The sequence below is a fragment of the Alosa alosa genome, chromosome 17, assembly GCF_017589495.1.
Source record: "Alosa alosa isolate M-15738 ecotype Scorff River chromosome 17, AALO_Geno_1.1, whole genome shotgun sequence".
Classification (NCBI taxonomy): Eukaryota; Metazoa; Chordata; class Actinopteri; order Clupeiformes; family Clupeidae; genus Alosa; species Alosa alosa.
This window is the reverse complement of record NC_063205.1, coordinates 5122185-5134684: the sequence shown is the minus strand read 5'-3', so window position 1 is coordinate 5134684 and position 12500 is coordinate 5122185. Positions and strand designations below refer to the sequence as shown.

General features: G+C 47.7%; 1 protein-coding gene across 18 annotated transcripts in view; it reads left to right on the top strand.

The window, feature by feature from the left end:
• Positions 1-12500, top strand: part of nrxn1a (neurexin 1a) — a 141432-nt gene that overhangs the window by 87789 nt on the left and 41143 nt on the right. For 10 of the 18 annotated variants that reach the window (XM_048267754.1, XM_048267751.1, XM_048267755.1 and 7 more), the window contains 4 exons: positions 1-56; positions 521-711; positions 885-1058; positions 4284-4403. The exon at positions 1-56 is cut by the window's left edge and continues 326 nt beyond it. In XM_048267754.1, coding sequence (XP_048123711.1) covers positions 1-56; positions 521-711; positions 885-1058; positions 4284-4403 — 541 coding nt within the window. Of the gene's footprint in view, positions 57-520; positions 712-884; positions 1077-4283; positions 4404-12500 lie in introns of all 18 variants that reach the window. The other 8 variants (XM_048267748.1, XM_048267744.1, XM_048267743.1 and 5 more) reach the window with 1 other exon arrangement.

Sequence of the window (12500 nt, the reverse complement as noted above, 5' to 3'; positions counted from 1 at the left end):
ATCCTCTTCAATCGCGGCGATGGGAATGATTTCATCGTGGTGGAGCTGGTCAAAGGGTGAGGAACAAGTGAACACCTTAGAATCCTTTTCAGAGGAAGACGCAATCTGACTTCAAATGAATCTTACCTCAGAGTGCAATGCATAATGCTTACTTAGCCATAGCACAGATCCTCTCATTCAATACAAATCTTGACACAACCTAACAATAATGTAATATAATGTAATGCTGGGCAACAGAAGGACTATGTAATATGAGTTTCATAAATAATGGCATAAATAATTGGTCATTCATTTGTTAGCATCATCAGTGGGCATCAAGTGTGGTCATGAATATTGAATCTGTGTTTTCAGCTGCTACAAATGTCCTCATGTTGGCCATAATGCAGCAGAGGGATAATGGTGAATTAAGGTGTCGATTTCATCTGAATAGTGCTGTTATGGCTGTGGATTATTGGTTATGGTTCTTGATTAGGTTTGTGAGTCTTGTTGTAAATGCTGTCTGGTCGTCTCTTGGCTATAGGTACCTGCATTATGTGTCCGATTTGGGCAACGGAGCTCATTTGATCAAGGGTAACTCCAACACACCCCTCAACGACAACCACTGGCACAATGTCATCATTTCACGAGACAAAAACAACCTCCACACTGTCAAGATTGACACCAAGATCACCACTCAGACTACCACAGGTGCCAAGAACCTGGATCTGAAAGGTATGATGTAGCATCAGTAATCTAGTTTTTACAGTTCAGTAGAGCTTACGCTTGTTAAAATCGTCTCTATGTCAAGCACCTTACAGGCACCTCACCCAGCAGTATTATGTACCGTATATACCGTATGTGCCAATGACCACTACTGACCTCTCTTCTGTTCCTTCTTATCCAAGGTGACCTTTACATTGGAGGCATAGGCAAGGACATGTACAAGGACCTGCCCAAGCTGGTGCACTCCAAAGAGGGCTTCCAGGGCTGCCTGGCGTCTGTGGACCTCAACGGCCGGTTACCGGACCTTCTAGCCGACGCCCTGGCCACCATGGGCCAGGTGGAGCGAGGCTGTGAAGGTGAGCAAACCTTTCAAGGTGAGAGGACCGCTCAGGAGCGAGGGGTCAGATGATATCTCATCCCTAGTCCTGCTTTTGCGTTTTGCGTTTGGCTATCTCACAGGTTTTTCCTTCTAACATTTCTTTCTCATGCACATCCTCCTCCTCCTCCTCCTCCTCCTCACACCCTCCTCTCTTCTTTTCGTCTCTCTCCTCTGTTTTGTTTCCAGCTCCAAAATCTATCAAAGGGGATGAGATCCTCTAGACCTGCCATTGTTTTCCTTTGTCACCAAACCAAGGGCAGTCAATAGACCCTTACTGCCGATCACTTTAGCTGTAGCTTTGCAGATTTTCAGTTGCAGATGAGCAAAGCCATGCATGACTGATTCCTTTTTGATTTGCCAGGTATGGTCAGTAGCCGCCGCGATTGATTACTGTCAGGTGTGCTCTGCTCTGTTTGATCTGAGAGCGTCAGCAGTGAAGTACATAACTGAGACTGACAGGCCATCTCTCTTGTGAGCAGTAATGCGGCAGGAATATGTTCAATTCTGAATTAATGCCCTTTCAGCCCTCTCCAAACGAACAGAACAGAGGAGACCAGACAACTCCCTCTCCCCCTTCTCTCAATTTATATTTCTCCTTAAACTACAGCGTTCTACTCTTTTCCACCTGTCTTCTTCATCTCTTTCGTTTGCTGTTAGCACAGACATTCCAGTGATTTACTAACATCTCTTTTATGTTGCTGTTGCCTTTCTGTTTTGTTTTTGGCTGACACAAGTTGCATTGATGAAAGCTGACTTGCAAGGTAGATAGATGAACGTCTCTGTGTGAACCCAAGTGACACCTCTTCCCCCTCTTCCTCTGGTGTGAACAGCTCAGTGTCCTAGATCACCTTCTTGCTCAGCTGCCAGTTATGTGAAATTCTGTCCTGGCAAATACAAGCTGCCCTCTTGTATTTGCCACCTTGCTGGTCCTGTAGAGCTAGTTTGCAGTCTTTAACGTTGTCCCGTGTGTGAGGCCTCCTCTCTGTGTTCTCTTGTCACATGATGGTGGCTGCCCTCTCTTTAGCGCTTGTCCTGTGGTGTCCGTGGTGCTAGAGGCATGAGTGTGTCGTCCAGCTCCCGCCATCCTCCCCCTGAATAGGCCCTCCGCCCCCCTGCATGTCTCAAGAGCCCATTTTCCTCCACGTCTCGTCGGCAACACTTTTTGACGGTACATGGAGATCCAAATTGATTACAGGTTTGACTGCGTGCAGGTGTCCAAATCAGAGCCACTGTACACTATTTTGAAGGAATTCTCAAAACATCTAAAATCTTATGTATTTGACAAAATTACATGAGCATTAGATGTTTAGCATCAGATAATCATTTTAAGTAAAGCAGGAAAAGTAGACTTTTTAAAAAATTCTTTACAGTTACAGTGTACCAATTTATCTATACTACATTTACACAGCTGGAGATACAGTAACTCTTATAGCACTGGCTAAATATCCTGTTCAGGCATACGATTCACTTAGGAGATTTTCCTTGTATGACTAATATTACAGTAACTCAGATGCCTAAATTTTTCGTAATGTCACGCCCGGCAACACCACTAAGGTACCTGTAAAAAGGAATTATATGGAATCATTTTGAGCTTCTTTAGACACTGAGAAAATCCATTGTATTGTAAGCCTACTTTGCTTAATGTGTACAGTTTTAGGCAACTAAATGTTATTCCTTAGTTCTATCCTGTATGGTTGTAGCATTTAGTCTGCAGGTGTTTTTTTCCACTTGGTTGACTCTCCAGGGGTCTGAAATTGTGACATGATGCAACACTGTGTTCCTGCACCTAGATGCATTTGTCGTGTGCCTCCACTGTGTACTGTACGTATGTATGTGTTCAAAAGGTCAGAGTTTTTCACACACACTGAATATGACATCCTTGTTGGCGGCCTGCAATTCACTACAACTGTGTTGAGCACCAAATCTGTGACCCTGTGACACTCTGACACTGCATATGCTTAGTTGCACACACGGCATGCCACAATGTGTAATCTGTCATGTAACACACTATGCTGAACCATGCACATAGTGTATCGCGCATTGTGTTACATAACGAAAGCACAGGGAGTTGAGTGTATGCCTTCTCTGTACGGTACATGTATTTGATTTAAAGCATCTACTCACTAAATGCAGTGTGTGGAAGCATCGTATATGTCCTCAATGTGCTGTGGGGTTGCTTTGGATAGAGCATCTGCTCAGAAAGTAAAGTAAGTGGATTGTGCACAGAGAATAAACTGAATGCATTCTCTTTTGCCTTACTGGAGCCACCCTTTATCTGTCTGGATAAAGCATCTGGCCCATGGATAAGTGAACTGTGCATGTAACACAAGAGGTAGGACTCCGATGAATAGAGATAAGCAGAGGCAGCCTGCAGAGTGCTGTGCACAATGTGCTAATACAGCTAGCGCTCAGTGCATGCGCAACTCATGCGGAGATAAAGAGATTCGAGATTTGTAGTCGCTGAAAAGGCTGAGAAAATGTAAGAGCATTTTTTTCCAGCATGGTGTCATTACATATATGGAAATACATCCTTTAGCAAGCCAGCAAGTTTTTATTAAAGCCAGCGGTGTAGTTCTTAATGTGCGCAAGGCCAGGCCAGGCTGTTAGCTGTTGGCTGCTTGCCCACTAGTTTAGTCCACTGCTTTATTGCCTCTACATTTGGATGTTTCCACCTGAAGTGATTCACATCTACTTGGCAGTGAATGGGTGACCAGGAGATGGATAACGGAACAAATAAAACAAATGATTTAGTAGCCACAGATAAAGGCTGTGAAAAGGCTGCCAGGTCCTTTTGTTTACTTTGGTGTTTCCACAAGGAGGCAACAGAGGATTATTTACAGTTACACATTATGGCCAAATTATGAAATCCATTATGAAATAAAGGAGTTGTTTGTATTTATACATTGTATTTTAGTTGGTATCTTGTGGAATACTTGTGCTTCCTTGCATAGCGTTGGCACAGGTGGTGGTGGTGGTGGAGGTGGGCACAAATAAGAGCTAGAAAAGACGTAAAACATGTTTGTCTCTCATTTGGGAGGGGTTTTGGGGTTTGCTCCAGAGGGACAAGTCTTGAGCAATCCAGGCCATGTGAATGTCCTCTCCAGCCTTTAGCTTAGGAGTGTGGAGTGTGGAGTGTGCAGTGTGCTCTAGCTCCATCTCCGTGGTGCACTCACTGTCTGCCTCTCACTCTCCCTGACCACAGGCCCCAGCACCACCTGCCAGGAGGACTCCTGCTCCAATCAGGGCGTGTGTCTTCAGCTGTGGGAGGGCTTCAGCTGCGACTGCACCATGACGTCATTCGGAGGGCCTCTCTGCAATGACCGTGAGTCTTCCTCTCTCCCTCTCAGCGTCCACCTCCAGCCTCACACACACACAGCCCACTTGGGTCCACACACACAGCCCACTCGGGTCCACACACCACACCCCGGTCAGGACATGCTGCCGTGCTCCAAAAGCATCTCTTAAAGGGGTGGTTCAGGATTTTGGACATAGGACCTCATAGGGTGTACTTTGGAGTGGGTAAGACTGTTTTTAGTGGCAGGCTAACACATAGCGTTGACTTGCGCTAGCCTAGCACCTGCATACTCTGCAATTAGAAGGACTGAATGAAACGTGTTGAAATCGGTCTCCGCTGATAAATATCACACTTGCTTACTTGGAAATGAGGTCCTATGTCTAAAATCCTGAACCACTCCTTTAACATGACAGAGGCACAACGAGCACACCTCCTTAGTTTAGGAATGGTAAACAACATGACATGATTAAGTCCACATTCTAGTCGCTGTTCTGAGGCCAGGCCAAGTGCTACTGTTCCCCTTCCTGAGTTCCTGCTGCTCTCGTGATCAAGTGCCATCTGCTCACAGGAACATTCCTCTCCCACGTCAGGCTAAGCAGCACAAAGGAAAATGTATGCTGAGTCTCATATTGAATCGGAAGCACATTGATAATGCGCACATTCTGTCACCCACACACTATCCACCATCCGTCCATGACTGTTTACTAACAGAATAGGCGTTTTACTTCTAGTGGATGCTTTCATTGATGTTCTAGTTCTTCTAGTGGATGCTTTCATTGACGTTCTAGTACTACTAGTCACAGTCCATTTTGTCATGCCATATGCATGCGCTGCATATCTATTCCTAAATAATCTCCACTAGGGGGAGCCTCGGGAATCTTCACAAAGCCTGGGTGTCCTGAACAAGTAGATTTGCATACAGTAGGTTACTGTCATTCTTTCCAGGCACAGATGAGTCCACCTGCGTGTGTTTGTTGTGTGTTTGTGTGCACACACATTTGTAGTTTGCTGTGTAGGGAAACTGGCAAAGAGAAGAAAAAAAAAAGTAGTTGGAGCCCATTTTGCAGTTTCTGCCGAATGTCAGCACTCTTTAAAGCTGCTGAGCAAAAGAAAACATGCCTGAGGAGGAGGAGGAGGAGGAGGAAGAGAATAGGAAGAAGGGAGCAGGTGAAGGGAGTGAACGGAAGGAATGAAGCAGGTGAGGAGAGTCCTTGAGAGTATTTTTTTTTTTAAAAAGGAGGATCTGTTGCAGTTGTTTGGCACACACTGGCTGCCAATACAGACTAACTCCACTGCCTGGTGACCTTGATAAGAGCCTCAGCCTCTTCTCTGGAGAACCAGTCACACACACGAGCAAGCACACACACACACACACACACACACACACACACACACACACACACACACTTGCATTCATACAGGCCTCCATTTCAAAACCAGAAGCCAAATATTTTGGCAAGCAGAGAGCCAGCAACTAACACTTACCCCAAGCAATAACACTTTGATATGCACTCAAGTGAATGGCTACTCTTTAAGGCACACATGCTTACTGCCCTCTCCAGCTCGAGGTCACAGCTTCTGTTTGTCCTCCTGCGTGTATAGAGGCCCAGGGAGGTGGGCCAGACTGGGAATGATCCTCGAGTGTTTCTTTAGTATGAAGGAATCCTGTATGAGTATCCTCTACACCTTAAGCGTGTGTGTGTGTGTGTGTGTGTGTGTGTGTGTGTGTGTGTGTGTGTGTGTGTGTGTGTGTGTACTTATGCTTGCTTGGTGAAGGGGGTGAAAGAGATGGAGAAGATTTTGTGTGTGTGTGTGTGTGTGTGTGTGTGTGTGTGTGTGTGTGTTTTAGTCCATTCTTTCATAGGGCTGTTGCTTGCGATGGTGTCAAGGTTGAGTTTTATCTTAAGTGCTCCAGAACCCCTCCACGCTGCTCAGTGGTGTCAGTGGGGCGAGAGAGAGAGAGAGAGAGAGAGAGAGAGAGAGAGAGAGAGACACAAGCGTTAGTGAGAGGCTGAATAAGATGGAGAGATAACTGACAAAGAGGAGAAGAGACAGACCATTTTGATTTTCTTTTTTATCTTTTTAACCACACAAAGAATTGTGCAATTAATGATGGTGAGATGATGACAATGGGATAGGAATAAGTGTGTATGTGTGTGTGCATGTGTGTGTGGATGCGTATGCGTGTGTGTGCGCGCGCGCATGTGTGTGTGTATGCATATGCTTGTGTGTGTGTGTGCGTGTGTGTGTGTGCGTATGTATGTGTGTGTGTGTGTGTATGTGTGTGTGTATGTGTGTGTGTGTGTGTATGTGTGAAGTGCGTGTGTGTGTGTGTATGTGTGTGTGTGTAGCATTAGGTAGGATAAGGTGGGCTGCTCATCGCCGTGGGCTGTGAGCTGATTTCTCCACATGAAGGCAAATGAAATGAGAGATGAGGGATGAGGGGAGCTGGAACAGATAAGGGGGCGATGCTCTGTGTGAAGATAAAGAGCTTCTGTGCTGGAATGGGGGGGGATACAGGAAGATAGCACCCCTTTCCTCAACCCCCCCCCCCACCCCTCACAATGAGCAACGAGAAATTAAATCTGATACGGTGGGCTGTTAGCGCCCAGCACCGTCTCAGAAGGAACATTATTTCTCCAAAGCAATTGATCATTTTTAATTAGCGCTCGGCTATCAGCAAGCCCATTTTTAATAACAAAGAAAAGTCAATATTCCCCAGTTAGTGTTGCTGTGTGGAAGGAGAAAAATGTTTTGGCGAGGGTATCATCAACCCTGTGTGCGTGTGTATGTTTGTGTGTGTGTGTGTGTGTGTGTGTGTGTGTGTGTGTGTGTGTGTGTGTGTGTGTGTGTGTGTGTGAGCCAGAATGTGTGCATGTGCTCTTTGTAGCCTACATCTGTTCATTCTGAGCCAGCTCCAGGACGCAGCCTGAATCCCAGGGAGAGGCAGAAGTGTTAAAGAGTGCCACAGAGCGCTGGGCCAGCCTGTATATTATTCAGCTCTTGCATCTCATGCTTCTCCTCAGTGCTCTGATTACTAATGTTAACCGAGACGTTCTCATGTGTGTATGAGCTGAATGCTGAGTCCTATAGAGACTAAAAGCTATAACACCTCGGGGTGGAAATCATATTGGCGGCTCCACCTTTTCTCTTTATAGTTCATCTGCCATCATGCTCCACTTCCTCTGAATTGCCTGGTTGAGGTCAGTGCAGTGAAAAGGTTCGTAATGTGTGACCGCTCCAGAGCTTTGAGAGCTGTGCTGCTTGCACTGTGCAGTCCATGGAAGTGACCAGCTACTACCACTAGATGGTGCTCAAGTAAATGAGAAACATTTGAGGGGATCAGACTGCATCAGAGTGCCAGAAGTCTGTAGCCAGCAGAGAATGACGGGACCTTCAGCCTCATTTACACTCAGATGTGCTGCTGTCTAAGGTGCCCCATCAGCATCAGCATCAACATTCAGGCTGTACAAGGTCAAATTGACCAAAGAATGTCCTTCGGAGTAGTTTATCATTCACGGTGATAAAGGAAAGAGAGAAAGTTTCTTAGTTCTTCAAACACACTCACTCCACTCCACTAATGTCCACTCTTCTTGCAGGGACATCATCACACCTCACAGACCCATGTCTATTCTGTGACCCTTTCCACAATTCCAAGTTTGTCTACCTAGTTCCATTTTGAACCAACTTTTCCTCAAAACCCATGGCAAATCTGTTCAACTGGACACAGAGTTCTAAGACAGGCAGCTCTGCTCAGTCGACAGCTTGTCTCCTCATTGACTGCGCCCTTGTCTCGTCCCCGGAACAAAACTCACTGTTCCCAACAGCGTTCCACTTCCAGGGGCTCTTGGGCTCCACTTATTTGATGACACTTTCCTGCAGTGTCTGGCTCCGCTGGCAAAGGAGCACCTGTCACGCTGGGCTCTCGAGGCGAAGCCCACCTGCGGTGACTGGGCTCCTGGGAGATCCAGGCACGGAACGAAGATGCTGCCTGTGAGATGAAGTCGTCTCTCCCACGCCGCAGGAAAATGAGAGGTGGCTCTGCATCCTGCTCCGCACTCTCATCAGGACCGCAAAAGAATATAATCAGACTTGGCAGACCCCTTGGCAGAGACAGTTACTAATGAAGAGATAGAGATGGGGGGGGGGGGCTTCACATACGAGAGAGGGGGAGATGTGAAGAATAAGAGAGAATGAGGGATGAGAGGAGAGATGTGGAGGCCTGCACAGTCCTGACAGAGGGGGGAGGAGAGGGAGGGAGGTGTGCAGCAGGAGGAGAGGGAGGAGGAGAGGGAGGAGGAGAGGGAGGGAGGTGTGCAGCAGGAGGAGAGGGAGGAGGAGAGGGAGGGAGGTGTGCAGCAGGAGGAGAGGGAGGAGGAGAGGGAGGGAGGTGTGCAGCAGGAGGAGAGGGAGGAGGAGAGGGAGGAGGGAAACCCAACAGCTCTGCTGTCGTAGATTCTCTTTCTCTCTCTCTCTCTCCCTCCCTCCCTCCCTCCCTCACTCTCTCTGTGTGTGTGTGTGTGTTCAACTCATTCATTGGGTCCACACAACAGAGGGCAGTGGTGAATGAGGTGTAGGAGGAGGAGATAGCTACTCAGAGGACAACAGAGCTAGAGAGAGTGGAAGGGAAGAAGGTGGATTTAGTTCCGTCTCAGTGTGACTTGAATTCAGGCAACATTGTTTTTTTTTTCTGACTGGTTGTTGCCTCTATTGTGCCTAAATGAGGACTTTCTTTTCCTCTCCTTCTTTGAGGATCCCCCTTGGACTAATGCCTTCCTCCTCCTCTTCCTCAGCGTGTGTGACAGCTGGAGCGCCCATTTAGAGTTGCTCTAGTGTGTTTGTGTGTGTGTGTGTGTGTGTGTGTGTGTGTGTGTGTGTGTGAGCGCGCGCGTGAGAGAGGGGGCATGTGCAGGCGTGTGTGAACATGCATGACAGTGTGTGAGCTGCGAGGGGTTGGCTCTTAGTGGATGAAGTGGAAGAGGCAGGAAAGCTGCAGCAGAGCGTGTTTCCCCCAGCATGCACACGCGCTCTTGTGTGTGTGTGTGTGTGTGTGAGAGAGAGAGAGAGTGTGCGTTGTGCAGCCTCTCGTCCAGGCTCATCTCAGCTCAGCTCAGCGGCGCTCCTCTCTCCTCCTGCTGGAACGGGGGAGTGATGGCTCGTCTCCCAGGGTTACGGCCCCACTGGTGTTGACACGTGGAAGGTCTTAGGGGGGGCGCTCGGCGTCCTCTGCCCTCTCCCCTCCATCACAACGGCTCCTCTCGACTCCTGGAGTACTTCTTCCCTTGTGGATTCTTCCTCTTGTTAGTTTTTTTTCTTGCATTTGGATCTTACTTTTGCGCGGCGGTGGACAGAAAGAGGAATATTCTTCTCTTTTGAATCTCCTTCATTCATCCACTTTCCTGAAGTTTTTCCATGAAGAATTTCATACCTTTGGGGGATAAAGTGTCTCACTAGCCAGTCACTGTTCAATGCAAGTGGCTTCTCTCCTACTTCTCCAAGACATCGTTATTTCACTTCCAGAGTAGATGTTGCTTTGTACTGAGTGCTGGGGTTTTACTATCAGGATGTCTCTTCCCTGAGGATCTGCAGCTCCTCCAGTCTCTCATCCTCTCCTCTGATCTCCTCTCCACTCACCTGGGCACCTTAAAGCCACGTTGAGGAATGCCGGGCCGATCTGCCCGGCCACTGGCCAGCAGGGCTCCCCTGAGGCTGGCCCTGGCTGCCCTGTGTCTGGCCCTGCTCAGGGAGCTGGGGGTGCCCTCGCCGGCGCGAGCCTCTGATCTCACTCACCTCCAGATGCACGCTCAGGAGCCTGTGGGCATTCAGACAGCACAGGGCTACCTCCGGGCGGGACATGGTGCGTACAGCTCTCTCTCTTTCTCCTTCTCTCACTCACTCTCTCTCTCTCTCTCTTTTTTCTCTCTCTTTCACTGTCTCTCTCCTTTTGTGCCAGTTTCCTCTGTCTAGAGCAATTCCCTATCGCTTTGTGCTCTTATCTTAGATGGAGATTTATCCCATCTTATCTTGTGTGTAGTGAAGGCACTCTACTCTGGGTAGGGGACGGTACATCTTGTGGTTAGCTATGTTTTTCAGACCGTGGTTATGTACAGTATACTCTCCTCCCAGCAGAGAGAAGCACAGGGATGGAGACAAAGAGGCAGGGTGATTATGCTGTTGAAATGCAAATGAGTTGCTCAAGAGGTGTTTTTGATTTAACGTGCAGATGGAGTACAAAAGAGCAAAAATGACTGTGTGTGTTTGTGTGTGTGTGTGTTTTTTTTTGTGTGTGTTTGTGTTAGTGTTTGTGTGTGTCTGTGTGTGTGTGTGTGTGTGTGTACTGTATGTGATAGAGAGAGAGAGAAATACAGTCAATATGTGTTTGTGTGTGTGTATGTGTGTGTAAGAGAGAGACAGAAAGTGAGAGAAAGCTAGAGAGAGATATAATGTGTATGTGTGTGTGTGTGTGTGTGTGTGTGTGTGTGTGTGTGTGTGTGTGTGTGTGTGTGTGTGTGTGTGTGTGTGTGTGTGTGTGTGTGTGTGTGTGTGTGTGTGTGTGTGTGTGTATGCACATGCACTTGCATGTTTTTGTCGAAGCGCTGCAGTTGGGGAATTCACTGTTGATTGGGATGTCCATGGTGACTTGTGTCCTTCTTGCCTGTCCTCGGCCCAGCCGGCCCTGACACTGGCCACATACATCAGAGTGCATCTGTCAGCCCCGACAACCGCACACCTCTGTCCTAATTACATTACCTACAAATGTCTGGCTGAATTACTGTGTGCACGTCTGTGTAGAAGTGCATTTGTGCAGATGCCTGCGTGTGTGCGTGTGTGTGTGTGTGTGTGTGTGTGTGTGTGTGTTTGCTGTTTGCTTGTGTGTGTGTGTGTGTGTGTGTGTTTGTGTGTGTGTGTGTGTGTGTGTGTGTGTGTGTGTGTGTGTTTGCTTGTGTGTGTGTGTGTGTGTGTGTGTGTGTGTGTGCATGTGTGTGACATCATGCTGATAGATTCATAAGTAAAAAGAGGGCAGGCTTTTAAGATGCCATTAGGCCCCAGGGCCAAAGTGCTACCCCACCAGTGCGCCTGCTTCTTCTCTCCTCTCCATCCTCCTCCTCATCCTCCTCTCCATCCTCCTCCTCATCCTCCTCTCCATCCTCCTCCTCTCCATCCTCCTCCTCATCCTCCTCTCCATCTTCCTCCTCATCCTCCTCTCCATCCTCCTCCTCTCTCATCCCCACTCCTCTCCGCTCCGCACTGCTTTAGCTCACTCACATGGACCCAGCATGGACTGCTGCTGAGGGACAGCTCTGCCAAGGAAATGAGACCACTATGCTGAGCAGTAACAACACAAATGCATTTCTGAGGAAGATACATTGTATAGTGGATAGAGAATAGCTATAAATATGTTTATGTGCACAGTGCACATGCAGTTTGTTCACTCTGCATAATACACCCACGCCTAAAGAATATAGCCACACAACACATACATCTAGATTTCCTTCTCATGGTGTCCTTAGAGCAGCGTATCTGTGGCTCTCCTGCTGTGTGTTGGGGGACCATCAGACCAATTTCCACGGTGTGTTCACAGGAGCTGGAGCTGTCAGTGTGATCTGTGGATTATATAACGGCATAGGCCTCCCCATATGATGCTTACAGATTGCTGTCTGATAAAACAGGAGAAACACAGTTGAATAGAGAGAGGAGGTGGGGAGGAGGTGGGGAGGAGGGGGAGGAGGGGGGAGCAGGGAGCATGTAAAGCGGAAAAGAGTCATTTATCTTGTCGGAGAGGTGGCTCTGTTCTTTTAGTATGCTGTCCTCTTACGCTCTCTCTCTCTCTCTCTCTCTCTCTCTCTCTCTCTCTTTTCTCTCTCTGATTTTTTTCTGCTTCTCTCCTTCACTCTGACCCATATTGCCCTCTTCCTGTCCTCTTCCATTATTTGTGTGTGTGTGTGTGTGTGTGTGTGTGTGTGAAAGTATGTGTGTGTCTGCATTCATGTTTGGGTGTGTGTGCATATGTAATTGGGTCTTTGGTTTGTGTTTGTAGGACACAGCTGGGACCTCTGATGATTATTGCTAGCTAGCATCCCAGAGACCCAAAGCCTAAAAAGCATCCCCTCCACTACACCCCAC